We start from the raw sequence: 20,971 nt of genomic DNA, 5'->3' as shown, positions 1-20,971 counted from the left end.
ACTGAACTCACATACGCCAGTAACTGAATATATTTTGCAATTAGTCGCTCATTAATATACCTGATTGTTAGTTAGTCTCACTTCATATTTGTTAATTCATTCCGAAACATGTTAATGCATTTCGTTATTACTTAATTTTGTTATGTAATTGCAAATGTTAATGCACATCATAATTAAGTAATTAAACTAACCTACCAATAATTATTCTAAAAGTGAAAATTCATTTAATTATCACTGGTCAAACCACATTCTCAGTGAATTTTCATTCCCTATTCACCTAATATTAGTTTATTAGGAGTAATTGAGTATTGTCAATCAATAACTCATCTTAAAAGAATAAGTAATTGTTTTTAATATTTTAAAACATGAACATTATTTAAATGTTAATTTAATTTTTTATAAATTAGAATTTGAATTTTATTAAATATCGGTTAGGGATTAAGCTAAAAATCCCATGTAAAGTCATTAATTAAAAGTAGACATCAATAATTATATGCCGTGAAATGTGTGATGTGCAACATTCGCCAGAATTGAAATTCTTTGCCCATTGCTCAGGAAATTGTCCAATTCGACTTAACTCGTCAAAGCCCAAAAACATTTGATATATAATCTTTGAGAAGAATTGCTTCACAGCCGGGAGTGAGGGAGGGGACGCGGAGGCAGAAAGACACAATGACCACATCGCCGCTGGGTAAATTGAAGAGGCTGTTGGGACGGAGGGAAATGAGGAAGGAGAGCATGGAGCTGGACGAGCAGGAGGTCGATAGGATCCTTCACCATGACTCCATGCCCCTGGAGGAATATGAAGGTACCATGGTGGGCATGCACATCTCGGACAGTGCGGACGAGCCGACGGGGTTGCCAGGTGCCCTGGCGGACAGGCAGAGCGACTTGGAGCGCCTCCCCAGAGCCATGCTGGGGATGCAGGTGAGGTTCCTGGACCAGATCCGTTTCAGGGAGCGCCGTTCGGGGGAGGTGCAACCGCTGGATGAAGAAGAGCAAGCAGGTAGGCTTGGCCCCCAAACACCGAACCCCCCAAACAACTGAACACCAACACTGAGCCCCAAAACCCTGAGAGACAGTGAACCCAAAAAACACTGAACCCCCAATGCTTAAACGCAGAACCCCAAACCCCTAACACACTGAACCCCCAAATCCCAAACACATTGAACCCCCAAACCACAAACACACTGAACCCTAAAACAACTCAACCCCCAACATTGAGCCCCAAAACTGAACTCCAAAACCCTGAAAAACTGAACGCCTAAACCCAGAACCCCTAAACCCAAAAACACTGAATCCCTAAACCCCAACGCACTGCACCCCCATAACACGGAACCCCCAAATCCCAAACACACTAAACCACAAATCAACTGAACATCCAAACCCAAATACACTGAACCCCAAACCCCCAAAACACTGAACCCCAAACCCCCAAAACACTGAACCACCACACTCCAAAAACACTGAACCCCCAAAACACTGAACTCCAAACCCCCAAAACACTGAACCACCACACTCCAAAAACACTGAACCCCCAAAACACTGAACCCCAAACCCCCAAAACACTGAACCCCCAAACCACTGAACCACCACACTCCAAAAACACTGAACACCCAAACCCCCAAAATGCTGGGCGCTGGACCCCTCCCAAACCACCCCCAAAGGTGCTGGACCCCTCCCAAACCACACCCAAAGGCGCTGGATCCCAAAAATTCTGGTGTGTGAGGGAAAATGACAGGGTCCCAGAGATAATGGGTAAGGGGGAGGCAAGCGTGTCCCAGAAGGTCTTTGCGAGGGGGTGTGTAGGAAGGTCTGTGAGAGGGGGTGTGCAGCAATGTCTGAGCGAGGGAGAGACGAGCGAGCATCCTCCTGAGCGTGGCTGTAATGTCTGATCATCACCTCCTTACAGCATCAAAGACACGAAGAGTCCTCAATTCGAAATGGAGCAAGCTGGCACTGGCCCTCTTTGCACTGTGTGGACTCTTTGCTGTTGCTGCCCTGGTGTTATTCTTTGAGGGTAAGACTCCGTCTTTCATTCGGTTTTACAAAGCCTCTTGTACTGACACTCCGACGGTGCGGCGCTCCCTCAGTGCTTACCCTCCGACAGTGCGGTCCTCCCTCCGTGCTGACCCTCCGACAGTGCGGAACTCACTCAGAACTGACCCTCCAACAGTACTGTCCTCCCGCATCACTGACCCTCCGACAGTTCAGCATTCCCGCAGCACTGACCCTCCAACACTCAGGCACTCACTCAGTACTGAACCTCCAACAGTGCTCTCCTCCCTCAACGCTGACCCTCCAACAGTTCGGCACTCCCTCTGCACTGACCCTCCGACAGTGTGGCACTCCCTCAGCACTGACCCGCCGACAGTGTAGCGCTCCGTCAGCACTGACCCTCCGATAGTGAGGCGCTCCCTCAGCACTGACCCTCGGACAGCATCGCACTCCTTCAGTACTGACCCTCCAACAGTGTGGCACTGCCTCAGTGCTGACCCTCCGACAGTGCAGCGCTCCCTCGGCACTGACCTTCCCGACAGTGCGGTGCTCCCTAAGCACTGGCCCTCCGACAGTTCGGCGCTCCCTGGGTTCTGACCCTCCGAGAGGGGGTCAAACACAGGCCGCCCTCAATTCTGATTTGTACCGACCTGATTGTGGTGCAGGCTTGTCGGTAGAGAGATCCCTCGCTGAGCAGAAGCTGGCTGCTGAAACCATGGAAGATAATACTTCCAGACTGAAGGACGAACCCGCTGTGAAAGTCCCAACGGGCAAGTGCGCCAAGTTCCAAGAAGTCTTCCGCAACTGGCTGTCGGCCTTCTGCAAGTTGGTCAGTAAGTGCTGTCTCGATAACCTCTTTTGTCTTTGGGGAGCGGCTGCCAAATTTCTACCACCCTGTTGTTCATTTTTACACTTATCCTCGGTTATTAACCAGCTTCCCTCCCTCGACCTAATCTGTTCATGTTTTTTTATTAATTCTTGCTGGGATGTGGGCGACGCTGGCAAAGCCAATATGTATTGACCCCTCCCCAATTGTCCCTTCAACTGAAGGCAGTTCAGAGTGACCCACATTGCTGCAGGTTCGGAGTTACGTGTAGGCCGGACGCGGCATCGAGGGCAGGTTTCCTTCTCCATAGGACACCTGCCCCCATTGATATCTTAAACTTCGATCGAATGAACCCCACTCCAGCATCACCACTGCCCCCAAGCTTAACCCTCGAATTTCCAGCAAATGCAACCTTCCAATCTTCTCCATCCCAGCCCCTCATAATTTTGCACCCCTCGATCAAATCGCCCCCAAACCCAGCCACTCCTCATCCTCCTGGTTTCCAAGGAAAGCAGCTCCAACCTTTCCAATCTGTCCTCTTCGCTGCAATTTTCCAGTCTTGGGTGGCAACATCCTAGTAAACCTGCTCTGTGCCCTCTCTCGTGCAGATACTTCCTTTCTGGAATGAGGCGACCAGAACTGTGCACGGTGCTCAATTTATGGTGATCTATGTTGATTTCTTTTTTCTCTTTTTTCTGACTTCATTTCTGCTCCATCATTCCCTCTCTCCCCTCCCCACACACCAGACTGCAGCAGCGAGCTGTGCAACTGATTCTGGACACCTTACGGGGGCAACTGCTACTATTTCTCCAAGAATGTCCTGGACTTGGGAGGAGAGTCGGCAGAACTGCATTGCGCAGGGTGCAGAGCTCTTTGTCATTCGCAACAGGAAGGAGCAGGTGAGCGGAGAACTGGGAGGTTTTTTTTTAGGGACAGGGTAGAGGAAGCTTTACTCTATATCTAACCCTATGCTGTACCTGCCTTTGGAGTGTTTGAATGGGACAGTGTAGAGGGAGCTTCACTCTGTGTGTATGCCCGTGCTGTAACTGAAGAGCGAGTTTTGCTGTGTCTATGTCCGTGATGTACCTGTAGAAGGAGATTTCCTCACTGCTTCTCCCTCTCCTCATTTTCAGAAGTTCGTCGCTGGCTATGATGTACAAAAGGTGTACTGGATTGGGTTAAATGAGACCGCTGAAGGGGGATCGTGGAAGTGGGTCAATGGGACTGATGTCCAGGATGAGCTAAAGTGAGTGTTGAAAAATATCAAATTGTGTCCTATTCAACAGGGGACCTGCAGTCGGTCCTAATCCCGCAGGGGTTACTTCCGGGCTCAGTATTCTTCATTCTTCCACTAGGGGAGCAGCCTAGTGTCACTGTCACTTGTTACCCATCCTTAATTGCCACTTGAGTGGACGATGGTGAGTCGCCTTCCTGAACCTGTTATGGCACAGCAGATGGTAAATGCTGAGCTGTTCAAAACCCAGAATCTTGAAACCAGCACCCCGACTGTTTTACAATTTGTATTTAATTCGAGATGCGTGACTTGAATTCAATAGTAATAAGACCAAAAAATCTTCTCGGTTTATTAGAAAACTAAATTTAACCTTTTCTGATTTAAAAAAAAAAGAAATGATTTTAAGTGGATGCACAGGTTTGCAAATTACCCAGATGATAACTCCTGGCTTCACTAGTTAATCTAACTCCCAGTTATATCTCCATTCAGACAACAGTAAAACACAGATTCAAAAGACCCAGGCAACGGAACACAATAAACTGGACTGTCAACATCAATGTGACTTCCCTTCTCTTCACTTCAGTTCATGTACAAAGCAACTTGAGGCGACAAGAGCAAGTCAGAGGCTGGGAATCCTGCAACGAGTTATTCACCTCCTGACTCCCCAAATCCTGTCCTCCACAAGGCACAAGTCAGGAGTGTGATGGGATACTCTGCACTTGCCTGGATAGGTGCAGCTCCAAATAAACTCAAGAACCTCTACACCATCCATGACAAAGCAGCCCCACTTCATTGGCACCCCATCCGCAAACATTCATTCATTCACCAATGCACAGTAGCAGCAGTGTGTGTAGCATCTACACGATGCACTGCAGCAACTCACCAAGGCTCCTTAGACAGCACCTTTCAGACCCACAACCACTACCATCTAGAATTGCAAGGGCAGCAGACACATGGGAACCACACCATCTGGAACTTCCCCTCCAAGCCACTTGCTATCCTGACTTGGAAATATATTGGCCTTTCCTTCAGTGGTACTGGGTCAAAATCCTGGAACTGTCCTCCCTAAAAGCACATTGGGTGCACGCACATCACATGGTCTGCAGCTCACCACCGCCTTCTCAAGGGCAACTATGGATGGGCAATGAATGCTGGCCCAGCCAGCGAAGACCCCATCTCGTGAATGAATTTTTAAAAATGAATTGAGTCGCGCACACACACAGACACACACTATTCCTCTCCTCACAATCAATTCCAATTGCATGATGAAAATGATTATAATTTGCTGACAAATCACTGCTGTTTGTCTGGACCCGCACGGGGTCAGAGGACCGTCCGCCTCTGTAAGACGAGAAACCGAGGGACCCACTGTGGCATCGGTCCTGTTCGAGCAAAGCTCCAAATTCCCCACAGTCCTTTACCAGCTTTAAGGGGAAGAGCACGTGTGAGAGGGATTTTCCTCCCCTATGTCCTGGCCCCAATACTGAGCCCAGAAGTAACAGCAAAACCGAGCAGAGAATATCTGAGCACAGCCGTGTTGCTATTGACAGTTAGCTGGCTACACGGCATAGATTAACTCCCCTGTTTGTAATGTGAGATCTCTCTCTCTCTCCTTGCATCTCTGCTTATCTTCCCCACCACTCACCCTCCCCTCTTCCTCTTTCTACCCCTTTCTCTTGTCTGTCTCTCCCGCTCTCTCTCTTTCCTTGTCTGTCTCCTGCTCTCTCTCATTTGTCTCTCCCACTCTCTCTCTCCTGTCTCTCGAACTCACCCAAACTCTCTCATCATCTGTCTCTCCTGCGCGCTTCCTCTCTCGTCGTCTGTCTCTCCCTCTCGCCTCATCTGTCTCCTGCTTTCTCTCTCTCCTGTCTCTCCTGAACTCACTCACACTCTCTCATCGTCTGTCTCTCCTGCGCATTCCCTCTCCCTCTCTCCTCATCTGTCTCTCTCTCTCGTCATCTGTCTCCCACACTCTTCGCTCTCTCATTCTCATTGTCTGACTCCCTTTTTTCCCTCCCCTCGGTCCCCTCCCCACCTCCAGATTCTGGGACAGGGGCTACCCCGACAACTATTTCGACTACGAGTTGGAGCAGTTCAAGAAATGCGGCATGATCCACAACAAAGCCTGGGCCAACGCGGCTTGTAACCAGGCCAGTCACTGGATCTGCAAACGGAGAGCGGAGAAACCACCCATCAGCCTGTGATGCCCGTCCCCGCAACCAGTCAGGGCCCCGGCAGCGAGGGCGGTGGAACGTCAAAATGTGACGGCGGGTGTTGGAAATGCTTCTCTCCGTTCGATTCCCGTGTTCGGTGTTTGAAGTTGCTGTTGCGAGAGGACATGCTGGGGCAGTGCGGCAGGGAACCAGGTGCCCTGTGTTTGGGGTGAAATCGGACGCTAACCTCTATCCACCTTCGGTCAGCCGGGGTGAGGAGGGGGTGGTGGTTGTCGAAGAGGTCTTTGTGGCCTTTTCTGATGCCCAGTGAATTTCGGATGCCATTCACACCTCATCGATCCGACTCGAACGACATCGGGTGGTGATCCTCACCAAAACCTCAGAGGGAGGGGCATTCTGCTTATCTGTGGCGCGCGTGATGTTCCTGTTCCGAAATAAAGCTGATCTTCAACGTGAGGATTGTGGCCTCTCACCTCAATTCAGTCCCCGGGAGTCCCCTGGTGTGTCGCCATTTCGGCTTGCAGGTTCATCGAACGGGACTGAGGGAGCGCCGCACTGTCAGAGTGTCAGTACTGAGGGAGCGCCGCACCGAACTTTCGGAGGGTCGGTACTGAGGGAGCGCCGCACTGTCGGAGTTTCAGTACTGAGGGAGCGCCGCACTGTCGGAGTGTCAGTGCTGAGAGAGTGCCGCGCTGTAGGAGTGTCAGTGCTGAGGGAGCACTGCACTGTCGCTGGGTCAGTACTGAGGGAGCGCTGCACTGTCGGAGGGTCAGTACTGAGGGAGCGCTGCACTGTCGGAGGGTCAGTACTGAGGGAGCACTGCACTGTCGGAGGGTCAGTACTGAGGGAGCACCGCACTGTCGGAGGGTCAGTAATGAAGGAGAGCCGCACTGTCGGAGGATCGGTTCTGTTGGAGCGTCCCACTGTTGGAGGGTTGGTTCTGAGGGAGCGCCCACTGTCGGAGTGTCAGTAGAGAGGGAGCGCCCACTGTCGGATGGTCAGTGCTGAGGGAGCACCGGACTTTCGGAGGGTCAGTGCTGAGGGAGCGCCGCACTGTCGGAGGGTCAGTGCTGAGGGAGCGCCGCACTGTCGGATGGTCAGTGCTGAGGGAGCGCCGCACTTTCGGATGGTCAGTGCTGAGGGTGTGCCGCACTGTCGGAGAGTCAGTACTGAGGGTGTGCTGCACTGTCGGGGGGTCAGTACTGAGGGAGCGCCGCACTGTCGAAGGGTCACTAGGCCCAGCAGCAAAAATTTTTATTAAATCTGTCAATTGATACATACGCAAGTTTAGATATATTAAATAATAACATTAAATTCATCAATTGACAGAACAAATGCACATTTAAATGTGATTAATAAATGTGTGAATCGATAGTAAAAATACAACTTTAGATGAATTTAAAATGAGAACTGAGGATATTAATGGACAGAAGCCAAACAAGTTTCGATAACTTGAATATTAGTACTAAATGTGTTAAATGACAGAACAACCACAAGTTTATATCAATTAAACCTAATTATTAAATATGTTGTCTGACTGGACAAATCCAAGTTTAGGTAAAACACATTTGAGTATTAAATATGTTAAATGGTGGGGGGAAAGCGGAGTTGCTTATTAAATGCGGCAATTTGCAGAACAAATGCAAAGCTGGACAAACTAAACCTGAAGATTAGGTGTTCAGCGGGATGCGCCGCACATTTGATGATTGTTGATGTTTTAGCAGAGCAAGAAGTGAATTATTTCTGAATATTTTCTAAGATATTAGAGGGAGTCGGGAACTGAGGACGGTGATTTATGCAAATAATCTGTTCAACTGTTAAATTTAATATTGAAAATGAATCTGCTAAAATATATTAAATGTGTTACTGAAATTAAATAATTATAAAAGGTTATCAACTATTGAAATTAAATATATCTACAAAAATACATTACATTCAATATCAAAATTAAATAAATCTGCTGAAAGATTATATTAATTGGCAGAAGGGCAGCTCTCCCTCAGTATTGTCCCACCGACAGGGCAGCGCTCCCTCAGTACTGACCCTCTGACAGTCCGGCACTCCCTTAGTACTGACCCTGCAACACTGCGTGTGTCCTTTCATACTGACCCTCTGACAGAGCTGCGCTCCCTCATTACTGACCCTCCGACAGTCCGTCTCTCCCTCAGTACTGACCCTCCGACAAAGCTGCGCTCCCTCAGTACTGGCCCTCCGACAGAGCTGCGCTCCCTGAGTACTGATCCTCTGACAGTCCGATTCTCTCTCTGAATTTGCCCTCTGAGAGTCCATCTCTCCCTCAGTACTGACCCTCTGACAGAGCTGCGCTCCCGCAGTACTGAGCCTCCGACAGAGCTGCGCTCCCTCAGTACTGACGCTCGGACAGTGCGGCTCTCGATCATTACTGACCCTTCGACAATGCTCAGGCAGGAAGGAACCGTAAGACACTTCAATGGAATGAAGGGCGCCTACTTATTCAGACCAAGTGACACATTAAGAAAATGGCGGCAGTCCCCACAGCTCCACACCGGTAAAACCTTCTAATGACACGAACAAGCCAAGATCAGAAATTCAAAAGCCTGCAACCTCACCCGAGGGGAGCCGAGATTTCAAACTACGTGGTCCAGTCCATATGTGTTTGAGGCCGGTGTCGTTTGTCAGGGTGGTGGTGGTGTAGCGGCTGGTGGTGATGTGGTGGTTGGTAGGGGGAGGGCTGCTTGTAAATTCCCTTGGCCTCATGGAAAGGACATTGTGACTGTTCCTCAGGGAATGATGGCCAGAGTCTGACCTTCTTTCACACCCATGAGATTGTACTTTAAGAGCGAAAGATCGGGTCTGAAAGGGTCGACAAAGTGGGTCATGGGAAGCTCGGGTTCCAGACAAATGACTCCAATCAGCTGTCAATATCTAGACAATTATATTGTTAGACTGTGTTATTGACAGGTCAGTTACATTGTTAAATGCAAGACAAACAGGTTCTTATTTTTCATTGGGAAAAAGTCATTTCAATTTCATTAGATAAGTTCTATTTAAAGTCGTGTATTTTGTTTCTGTGCCCCTTGCAGAGTCTGTCAATTTGTTAACTAGATTGGAGTTAGCCAATAAAATAAAAGTGTATAAATAGGGGATAGTTGGGGCACTGGCTGTGTGGGAAGAGATTTGAGAGACTGAGCAAGTCAACAGACTTCCTCAATGAAGAAAAGGTCTGTCCACGGTTTCTGCTTCACAAACCAGATTGGATCCTGTCAACTCCCCGCGGCCTTGAACAATCACAGGGCCCCGTAGAGACGGGCGTCTTCAGACACTTTGCAGCGTTTCGGGAAACTCCACCACCCCGGCCCATTCTGGAAAACACGAACAAACGCAACAACAGGTGCAGAACGATTTGCCATTCTGTTGCCTCCCCAGACCCACACAGATGAAGGACAATGGTAGAAATGATGGAGCAGATGCCAGGCCAGCGCTCCCTCAGCGGCTCTGCATCATTCGCTCGAAGATCAGGTGGAGGCGGATGGCGTTCTTCTCGCAGATAGCCGGGAACTTCGCCCCGCAGGCCTCGTCGTACCAGCGCTGCAGCCTCATCAGGCCGCAGTTTTCCCTCATCCTGTACGTCCTGCTGAAGGCGTTGTCCGGCTGTCCCGGACCCCAGACCCTTCCGCGGGCAAAGCAAAAGCAAAAAACAAACAAGAAAGCGGTCAGTGCTCACCTGGCGGGATTGAGATCCTTTATCTCATACGAGCAGGAACAGCCCCTCAACCACCCCGCACCATTCAAATTGAACAATCTGACCCCTGACCCTCTGCCTAACCCAGTCTGACCCCTGACCCTCATGTAACCTGTGAACTTCAAGTGTCCTCTTTTCTCTTGACCAAGGCTGACCTCTGCCCCAATGATCCAGTGCCTAAAGCTGATTCCCCCTGACCCTCTGTCTAACCACTGGCTCCCTACATAACCCTTCACCCTCTGCCTAAACGCCCTCACGTCTGCCCACTCCCTGACCTTCAGCCTAAACCCTAAACCTCCCTCACCCTCTCTTTCACTCTGACCCTTTTCCTAAACTCAACCCTTTGCCCAACCCCTGACATCCTGCCTAACTCCGGATCATTTACATAACCCCTGACCCCCTTCCCAACCCGTCACCCAGTCTTACCCCTAATCTCACCCTCATCTAACCTGTGACCTTCAAGCTGGCCTTTGTTCTCCTGACACAGTTTGATCTCTGCTCCATCGAATGTGCGTCTCACGTTGATTCTCACGACCCTCCGACTCACCCTCTACTAGGCCTTTCTCCTCCGACGCACACAGTAGCCCCAGAGCATCAGCCTATTTCCACCTCAGTCACCCCTCGGTCAATCCCATCGCTACCACCACCCCCTGCCCACCACAAAACAAACTTCGGGCTGACCCTTTGCCACCCCGACCCCAGACGCACTCTGTTACTCACGTTTTCCCATCCATGACCTTCGTCCCATCCACCCACATCCAGATCCCTTCATTCACCGAGTCTGTCATTCCGATCCAATAGGAGGCTTCTTTAGCTTGCTCAAACAGTAAATTCTGTGGAAGTGGAAGGGCATCGTTAGGGGTCATCGGAGTAAACAGGAAATGTGGTAAAGGGAGTAATAGGGTGAAGGTGAAACTGGGGAAAGATGGGAATGGGGAAAAAGGTTGTGGGCAACACGTTGAAAAGCTTTGGAGAGAAAAGGAGCTTGGAGACGGGATAGTCACTTGCAAGGACGGAATGGGAAGGAGAAGTCAAGGTTGTTTTTAAGGACAGGGCTGATGATGGCAGGTTCTAAGGAGAGTTGGAGAGTTGCTGAGGAGAGAGGGATGTTTGCACTTGGCTAAAACCAGTGGCCGGGGAGGGAAACTTCGGTCTGGTGACCGTTCACGTGATTTTGCGGGGTGCGCACTACATTTTATATGGACGGTTCCTTTAGGAACTAGGATCTGATTCCTGGTATGAAAGAGAAAACAGTTGGGCCCCAGTAAATAACCACGTGACCAGGTCACCTGGGAGATGAACAATAGGGAAGCAAAGGGTCAACAAGGGTGCAAAGGAGTGATAAGTGGTGGTTTTCAGTTCAAGCAGTTGGTTTTGAGAGTTTAGAACAAGCTAGAGTGGAGGAAAGATCTCTCCAGCACCATTCAGTTGAAGTTCTGGCTGCGTGTAAAGAGAGTTAAAAATCATGTTAAATGAAGGACTCTTATTGACAGTGAGTTGAATTTCTGACATAGCCAAGCTGAAGAGTGTGTTTGAATGTCAGAGAGATAGAGAGAGAGATCGTTTAACATACAAACCTCAAGAGTGAAAGAATATTAGGACCAAGGATGTTCTAACCCAAGCTGGCTCCGCTTAAGGCCCCAGAAGCGTCCATGTTGAATGTGGTGTTTGCAAACTTGGGGCAGCGGTGGAGATTTGAAAGGACCACCTTGCTGGAGGTAGTTGGAAGATCTCAGCCTATGTACAAATCTGTAGCTCAGAGAGGGCATGAGGGGAGATACGTGAGAAGGATGATTGTTGAGAGCTTGGGTGATGTTGGCAGTGGGTAGCCGGTCTTAGAGAAAGTTTGGCCATTTGGTCTCGTGGATGGGAAGAGGGACTCAGCAGATGCAACTGATTGGACAGTCTCAATCTTATTGACAAGGGAGTGTGAGAAGCCCTGGCACTTCTGGTTGGAGGTAAGGGCAGCGGGGAGACATGTTAGCTGCACCTGGTCGTTGTTGGCGATGGCCAAGTGTCCCTGCTTGCTTGAGCACAGTTCCTTGCTCTGCTCCCAGCTAAGTCTGGTATCCGTTAACAGGAAGCAGCTTCTTGAGTATTGGAACCAGCCAGGATCACAAATACTCGAGGGACATTCTGCATTGAGAGAGGGAAAAGTGGAAACGTTCAGGAATCTATGCTCAGCTCGCAACGTTAAGAGTGCTCTCTAAATGTTGTGACTCTATACCAATTCCCTCCCCCCACCGTGGGACTCCTCACCCATCACCCCAAAACCGAGACTGCTACCCCATCCCCCCAAACTGTGTGTATCCTCACGCCCTCTGCCAATCTGTGGGACTCATCACCTCGTCCTCCTGCACACACTTTGGGACTCTTCGCTGCCCCCTCAAACTGTGGCACTCCACAGCTCCTCAAACACCACCCAACCCCCCAAATTGTTGAACAACTCAACGCTCCCTGAGCAAAGCTGTGGGAAACCTGACCCGTCCACCCCACAAAACTGTGGAACTCCTCAGCACCTCACTACCCAGCACCCCCCCACCACCTCCCACCCCCCCCCCCCACCCCCCGGCCTAAACTGTCTGACTCCTCAACCCACAATGTATGGGATTCCTCATCCCCTCCAGAACCTTTGGGACATGTCACACCCACAGCCCTACTGAAAAATGCTGGACTCCTCACCAGCCACCACCGCCCCCCCCACTCAAATTGTAGGGCTTCTCACTTTTCCAATTAGACTCTAGGGGCTGATTGAGCCTCCGCCTGTTCCTGTGTTACATGCTCGAGGAGGGGGCTGAATGGACCTCCTCCTTTACATGTCTAACAGGCTCGAGAGTGCGTGGTGGTGAGCTGAATGAGCCTGATCCTCTCTCTCACCGCCCCACTTGTCAGATGCGACAGGGGCACATGCTCACCATACTTCTCGCAGATCAGGTGTAGCCAGTGTTCGGTAGTGTTTTTGAAGCGTGTACAATCCTGTTGGTCGTTCAGTTGGGTCTGCTCTTGGAGTTTGTTGAAGCTCTCAGTGGCGTTCTGCAGTCTGTCCCGCGCGGTGTGTAAATTCTCCGAGGCACCCACGTCTTGTGGAGGCAAAGTGAGAGAAAAAGAGAGAAATGTGACAGTGGTCAGTCCTGCACCGCACTGCGATGTGGCCCTCCCCACACATACTGGGCCTCGGACCAGGGATTGACAACCTCCTTTTCCCGAAGTACACGCTTCACTATTTCTGAACCAATCCCAGATTGTCAAGTGTCTCTCGTCGACAGGGGAGGTATTATGACACAGATGGTGGTAAAGGCTGAATTTTTCAAATCCCAGAGGGAAACCTAACGCAACTGTCATAACCCATTTTTTCAATTTGTATGTTTCGAGGGGCAGGCTTTGAATTCAGCAGTAATAAGACCACTGAGAGTCTCAAGGGCATTTTTTTATAAAACTAAATTAAACATTTATTAATACAAGGAGGATTGTAAACACACATACATCCAAAAATTACTACAGTAATAACGACAAAAATCCCCTAATTAATCTATGTGTTAGACCCCCGGCAAGGCAACAGTGAATCACATAGATTTAAACAGATACCTGGCAAAACTCACTCTGGACAATCAAAATCAAAGTGAAAGTCTTTCACCTCTGGATCGTTGCAGGCAGCAGATTGAGGCTTCTCACACTTGTTGGATAATACAAAGCCTCTACCTTGCACACAATCCCCTTTCTCCTTTATACACAGCTTTCTCTTTGAATGTGAATTTCCCATTCTATCATTGGGCTTTTAACTTTACCTCTTCTAACAATAACATCCTTTCATGGCACGAATTTTATTAGTAACCAGAAAAAAAAAGCGAAACAGATTGCCTGGCATCATATGGCTAAGTGCAAGATTTCACTCATTACTTTCAGATGGATTTTAAAAATACAAACTGCCCCCTTGACAAAACATCCCCATGTTTACCAAATTACCACATTCAAACCACCTTCTTTATGTTCATCAAAGCCTCCAGAACAGCTGGCTTTAATCCAATTACGACACACACACATAGACACACACACCACTAAACAAGGTTTAAAAAATATTTCCCAAATGCATTATAGACATTAATCTCAGCGTGACAGATGACAGTGTCCTGGTAAAGCCACTCGACCAGCAATCCAGTCCACTGCTCTGGGGACACGGTTTCAATTCCCACCACTGCAGCCGGTGGAATTTAAATTCAATTAACAAAATCTGGAATTGAAAGTTCCTCTCAGTCCTGGTGACCATGAAACAACCATCGATTGGAGTAAAAACCCACCTGGTTCAGTATTGTCCCTTTAGGGGAATTAGTAAATCTGCCGTTCTTACCCGCGTTCGGGCCTACACGTGACTCCAGACCCCCAGCAACACGGTTGACTCTTAACTAGGTCTCAAGGGCAAGAAAGGATGGGCAATAAATCAACGTGTCAATAAGAAAAACCCTGTAATTTCAAGTAGGCCTCGCTGTATTGTCCTGCTTTTTACGGTATATTTAGTTAGAATTGTGTCAGTAAAATCATATTTGAAACCAAAATTAATTTAATAACACAAGAGTTAGGAGCAGGAGTAGGCCATTCAGCCACTCGAGTCTGCTCCACCATTCAGTAAGATCATGGCTGATCTGATTGTGGTCTCAACTCCACTTTCCTGCCTTACCCCGCCGGGGAACCGATAACCTTCGACTTCCTCAGCCTTGAATATATTCACTGAGCCGGACTCTGTTGGGGAGAGACTTCCACAGGCTGACGACCCTCTGAGGGAAGAAATTCCTCCTCATCTCCAATGGAAGCCCCTTATTCTGAAACCGTGACCACCCTCACCATGTTGCGGATTCCCCCACCTCCCTCATCCACCTTGTCGAGGCCCCTTCAGGATCTGATATGTTTCAATAAGATCGTCTCATTCTTCTCAACTCTAAGAGGGGACTTGACAGAGTCGGTGCTGAAAGGATGTTTCCCCTCGTGGGGGTGACCAGAACGAAGGAGGCGGGAGAGGCAGAGTTTAAAAATAAGGGGCCTCCCATTTAAATTGGAGATCAGGAGGAATTTCTTCTCTCAGAGGCTTTGCAACTCTCTTCCCCAGAGAGTGGTGGAGGCTGGGTCACTGAATATTTTTTTGTGGCAGAGGTAGATAGATTCCTGACTAACAAGGGATTCAAAGGTTATCGTGGGGCGGTTCGGCGGAATGTGGAGTTGAGGCCACAATCAGATCCCGACCTCATTCAAAAATGGAACAGGCTCGAGGGGCCGAATTGCCTCCTCCTGCTCCTAATTCATATTTTCATTGGACGCTCCAATGAATACAGGCACTACTTGTCCAAGATTACCTCATCAAGCTAACGGCTTCATCCCAGGAATTATACGTATACACCATTGCTTCAAGGCACAAGTCAGGAGTGTGATGGAAAACTCCCCACTTGCCTGGACGAGTGCAGCTCCCACAACACTCAAGAAGCTCGACACCATCCAGGACAAAGCAGCCCCGCTGGATTGGCAGCCCATCCACAAACATTCACTCCCTTCACCACCGGGGCACAGTGCAGTCAGTGTGTACCATCTACAAGATGCACTGCAGCTCACCACCACCTTCTCAAGCGGCAATTAGGGATGGGCAATAAATACTGGCCCAGCCAGTGACTCCCGCATCCCATGAATAAATAAAGAAAACTCGGCTTCCTTTCTTCTCTCCAGATGCAAATTGTGCAAAGAAATCTCGCACGAAGAAGGGATGTTAGGATCATAAAATCATACATATTAGCAGGAGTAGGCCACTCGGCCCCTGGACCTTGCCCCGCCATTCAATCAGATAATTCAATAACAACTCAATAGTTCCATAATTATAATAACACTAATAATTATTCGATAATATTCAATAACACCCTTATACAAAATGGCAGGGAGACAAAAAAACAGGTAACTATCGTCCAGTTAGCTTAACATCTGTCATTGAGAAAATATTAGAGTATTATAAAGGATGTAATTGCAGAACGTTTGTAAATTCATAATATAATAAAGCAGTGTCAGCATAGTTTCAGCAAAGGGAAATCATGCCTGACAAATTTATTAGAAGTATTTGAGGAGGAAACAAGCAGGATAGATAAAGGGGAACCAGTATATGTATGTCCAAAAGACGTTCAATAAGGTACCGGTCATAAGGCTACTTAAAAAGATGTGAACCCATGGCGTAAGGGGTTGCATATGAGTATGGATAGAGGACTGGCTAATTAATAGAGGACAGAGAGTTGGGATAATGGGGGCATTTTCAGGATGGAAACCTGTAACAAGTGTAGTGCCACAAGGATCAGTGCTGGGGCCACAATTATTTTCAATATGCATCCATATCTTGGATGGTGGAAGGGAATGTACTATCGCCAAGTTTGTGGATGACACAAAAATAGGCGGGAAGGCAAGTGGTGGGGATAACAAAATGCATCCACACAGGGGCATAGGCAGGTTCATTGAATGGGCAGAAACTTGGCAAATGGAATATAATGTGGGAAACTGTGAAGTTAAACACTTGGACAGGACGAATAGGGGAACTGAATGTTATTTACATGGAGAAAGACCGCAGAAAGCTATGATAGAGAGGGATTTAGGAGTCCTTGTGCATGGATCACAAAAAGCTAACATACAATTCAGCAGGTAATCGGGAAGGCATATAGAAAGTTGGACTTTATATCAAAAGGAATGGACTATAAACACACAGAAATCTTGCTAAAACTATTCAAGGCACCATTTGGACCATACCTAGAATAGTGTCAACAGTTTTAGTCCTAGTTAGTTTAGGAGATAACTGGCATTGGAGGCAGCCCAGAGAATGTTCACTTGGTCGATTCCAGGGATGGAGGGATTTTTTTTATGAGGAGAGGTTGAGTCGGTTGGGCCTGTAGTCATTGGAGTTTAGAAGAATGAGATTTGACCTTACTAGAACATAAAATGTTATTAGGGGGCTTGGCAGGGTAGATGCTGAGAGGCTGATTCCCCTTGTGGGAGAGTCTAGGACCAGAGGGCATAATATCAGAGTAAGGGGACGCCCATTTAAGACAGAGATGAGGAGGAATTTCTTCTCTCAGAGCGTGGTGGATCTGTGGAGTGCTGCATCTGTACCTGCTGAATGGTTAAGTATACTCAAGATGGATGCATACAGATCTTTAATCAGGAAGGGAATCAAGGGGCATGGGGAAAAGGCAGGAAAGCGGAGTTGAGCATTATCAGATCAGCCATGATCTCACTGAATGGCGGAGCAGACTCAATGCACTGAATGGCCTCCTTCTACTCCTATGCTTTATAGACTTATAAGATCGTGGCTGACCTGATTGTAGACTCAGCTCCACTTTCGTGCCTGCCCCTCCCCAGCCCGCATTTAACCCTCGACTCCCTCGTTGATCAAAAACAGATCTAACGAAGCCATGAATGTATTCAATGACATGGCCTCCACTGCTCTCTGGGGGTGAGAAATCCACAAACTAACAAGCCACACAGGAAACACAGGGAAAAAAAATGCCTTATGTCAGTTGGGGAGTTGGTGGTGGTGAGAGGTAAAGTCATGGGATTAATAACGCAGCAGACCCAGGCTGGTACTCTGGGGTTCAAATCCTACCAACTAGTGGAATTTAAATTCAATCAATAAGATCTGTAATTGAAATCTAGTTTCTATAACGGCCACCATAAATCTATCATTTATTGTTCTAGAAACCCATCGGGATCACTAGTGTCCTTCAGGGAAGGAAATCTGCTGTCCTTACTCAGCCTGGCCTACATGTGACTCCAGACCCCCAGCAATGTGGTTGACCCTTCACTGCCCTCTGAAATGGCCAAGCAAGCCACTCAGTACAAGGAAATGGGGATTAGGGATGTGTAACACATGCTGACCTTGCCAGTGACGCCGACACCCCAAATAATCAATTAAAGCCATCTTCAATGGGAGCCCCTTATACAGAAACTGTGTCTCCTCGTTCTTGATTCCACCAAAAGGGAGAAGCATCCTCCCTGTCAAGCCCCTCTCAGGATCTTATATGTTTCAATAAGATCACCTCTGCTTCTTCTGAATGCCGATTTGTACAGTCCCAAACTGTCCAAACTTTGTTTCAGAGAGATCTGGCTGTCTTAGCGTATGAATCACAAGAGGTTAGTCTGCAGGTAGAGCAAGTAACTATGAAAACTCATAGAATGTTATCATTTATTGCGAGGGGGAATCAAATACAAAAGGTGGTTATGCTTCAGTTATACAGGGCATTAGTGGGGCCATATCTGGATTCATGTGCACAGTATTAGGCACCTTATTTCAGAAAGGATGTAAATACATTGGAAAAAGTTCAGAGAAGTTTTACCAGACTAATTCCAGGGATGGGCGGGTTGTGTTATGAGGTCAGGTTGGACAGGCTCGGCTTGTATCCACTGGACTCGAGTAAAGTAAGAGGCGACTTGGTTGAAAACTTTAAGATCCTGAGGGGTGTCGACAGGGAGGGTGTGGAGAAAATGACTCCCATTGTGGGAGAATGGAGAACGAGCGGTTTAATAATGAGGGGTTAGCCATTTCAGACAGGGATGAGGAGCAGTGTTTTCCCTCAAAGTGTCATGAGTATTTGCAAGTGTCTTCCTCAAAAGGTGGTGGAAGCAGAGCCTTTGAATATTATTAAGGCCGAGCAAGATTGATTCTTCATTAGCAAGGGGGTGAAAGGTTATCAGGGGGTTGGCAGGAATGTGGGGTCAAGGTTACAATAAGATCAGCCGTGATCTGATTGAAAGGCGGAGCAGGCTCGAGGGGCCGAGTGGCCCAGTCCTGTTCCTAATTTGTTCGTCACTAAGACAAACCCCTTCATCCCAGGAATCAGCTCAGTGAACCTTGCCTGAACTGTTGCAGTATAAGTATGTTTCTCATTAAATAAGGAGTACAAACTGGACAGAGCGGTCTCACCAGCCGTGCTTGTGTACTTACAGTTTGTTGCAAAGTATGCCACTAGGCAAATTGGGCCCACACAGGCGACGACACCAGCGATGGCCAATGCCATGAAGATAGCTTGGACCCTCTTTTCACGGAGAGCTGTCCCTGATATCACAGAAAGAAAAGGGAATAATAAAAACTGCAATCCTAGATCACACTTCACCAGCCAATGAGCACGAACTCGGAACCGTTGACCCGGTTGCAGTGCAGGAAACGCATCAGCAAATTTACACACAGCAAGAACCCCAAATGGCAAGGAAATAAGGACCCAGATTATCTGTGCTCCCAGTGATGTGGGTTGAGGGGGAAATCTTGGCTCCAGGGTCCTGGGGAGCAATGTCCCCACTCCCCAACTCGTTTACAGTGCTGGCCGGGAGGACATTTACATCCACCTCAGGTGGCAGGTGGGGCTCGCGGTTTGATGAGCTCCCTCAGTACTGACCCTCCGACAGTGCGGCGCTCCCTCAGTACTGACCCTCCGACATTGCGGCGCTGCCTCACTGCTGACCCTCCGACAGTTCTGCGCTCCCTAAGTACTGACCCTCCGACATTGCGGCGCTCCCTCAGTACTCACCCTCCGACAGTGCAGCGCTCCCTCAGCACTGACCCTCCGACAGTGCGGCGCTCCTTCAGTGCTGACCCTCCGACAGTGCGGCGCTCCCTCAGTACACACCATCCGTCATTGCGGCACTCCTTCAGCACTGACCCTCCGACAGTGCGGCTCTCCCTCAGCACTGACCCTCCGACAGCGCGGCGCTCTCTCAGCACTGACCCTCCGACAGTGCGGCGATCCCTCACAACTGACCGTCCAACAGTGCAGCACTCCCCCAGTACTGACCCTCCAACAGTTCAGTGCTCCCTGAGTACTGACCCTCCGACTGTGCGGTGCTCCCTCAGTACTGACTCTCCGACAGGGCAGCGCTCCCTCAGTACTGACCCACCTACAGTGCAGTACTTCCTCAGAACTGAGTCTCCAACAGTGCAGCGCTCCCTCAGTACTGACCCGCCTACAATGCGGAACTCCCACAGTAGTTACCCTCCGACAGTGTGGCACTCCCTCAATGACGCTCCGACAGTGCGGCGCCCAGTCAGTGTATGGAAATCCAAAGGGTTGGCCACCAATGTTGGAGTTATTATAATGTGTGGTGCACATGAGGCCACGATGAAAGTCAGGGAGCAGGAGGTTTTGCAGGTATTACTCAGTGATGGGTTGGGGGAGGGACTCGAGGGCGAGGAGATTGGAACCAATGCCGTTCAGGAGTATGTTCGCTCGCACTCACTTTGGCTTTCGACCTCGTCGTAATCCTCTTCCTCCAAGACATCATCTTCGATATCCATGATGAGGTCCGGCAGGTCATTATCTTTGTCGTACTCAAGGGACTCGACATCCCCTCCTGTTGCACGGTCATCATCTACTCCTCTCCGCCCAGGGTTCCTGGGCAGCACTTTAGACCCCCTCATTCCCCCTTCACCCTCAACTGATCAACCAGTGCCAAAGACAGAGATGTCCACTCACCTCAACTCCCCATATAATCTTACCCTGTATTCTAAACTTCACCAGCAACAGATGAATTTGAACCACCTCACTCAGCCGGATGAGTAATTCAACAAATCCAACTATGAAGCTGAGTTGACTTTTCGATTCAGGCAGTGGAGGTTATTTTTGAAGGGTCTAAGGATCAATTTGCGGGCTTTACAGTGTGAGGAATTCTTAATTTTGTGTATATTTTGCCATTTATTTCGACATAACCACTGCTTTAAGCTTGCGTCTTGAGATTGCATATTAATTGTTCAATAAAGATTTGAGAATTTAATTATTTTTTAATTCATTGCTCTGCTTCAAGAATTACATCAGTATACTTAGAAATAGAAGTATTATTTGCGATGTCTTATTAATAAGCTAATGATGGATTATTCAGATTAAGAGTTATTTGATTATGTTAATAACACATTATTAAAATCAATCAAATATTTAGCATACTAATGATGGATTAGTGAGATTAATTGAAAAATGAGTCTGAAAGTAATGCATTAAGGTAAATTAATAATTAAGTATGGA

General features: G+C 48.4%; 1 protein-coding gene across 1 annotated transcript; it reads left to right on the top strand.

The window, feature by feature from the left end:
• The first annotated feature begins 497 nt into the window (after window positions 1-497).
• Window positions 498-6,687, top strand: LOC144672940 (uncharacterized). Its single transcript, XM_078534948.1, has 6 exons — window positions 498-1,006; window positions 1,913-2,020; window positions 2,664-2,831; window positions 3,571-3,723; window positions 3,958-4,070; window positions 6,100-6,687. Exons 1-4 carry the CDS (start codon window positions 673-675, stop codon window positions 3,594-3,596), a joined length of 636 nt encoding a protein of 211 aa, XP_078391074.1. The 5' UTR covers window positions 498-672; the 3' UTR covers window positions 3,597-3,723; window positions 3,958-4,070; window positions 6,100-6,687.
• Window positions 6,688-20,971: the final 14,284 nt, after the last annotated feature.

Source organism: Cetorhinus maximus, unplaced genomic scaffold, assembly GCF_964194155.1.
Source record: "Cetorhinus maximus unplaced genomic scaffold, sCetMax3.hap1.1 HAP1_SCAFFOLD_161, whole genome shotgun sequence".
In the NCBI taxonomy this organism is placed as follows: Eukaryota; Metazoa; Chordata; class Chondrichthyes; order Lamniformes; family Cetorhinidae; genus Cetorhinus; species Cetorhinus maximus.
The sequence above is the reverse complement of the archived record's forward strand: the minus strand, read 5'-3'. Positions and strand labels throughout refer to the sequence as shown.

Bases quoted from the DNA above. Each gene is read 5' to 3' on its own strand.
- LOC144672940 (XM_078534948.1), top strand. From the start codon at position 673: ATGACCACATCGCCGCTGGGTAAATTGAAGAGGCTGTTGGGACGGAGG. The intron at 2,021-2,663 runs GTAAGACTCCGT...ATTGTGGTGCAG, and splicing joins CCTGGTGTTATTCTTTGAGG to GCTTGTCGGTAGAGAGATCC. The intron at 2,832-3,570 runs GTAAGTGCTGTC...CCCACACACCAG, and splicing joins GGCCTTCTGCAAGTTGGTCA to ACTGCAGCAGCGAGCTGTGC.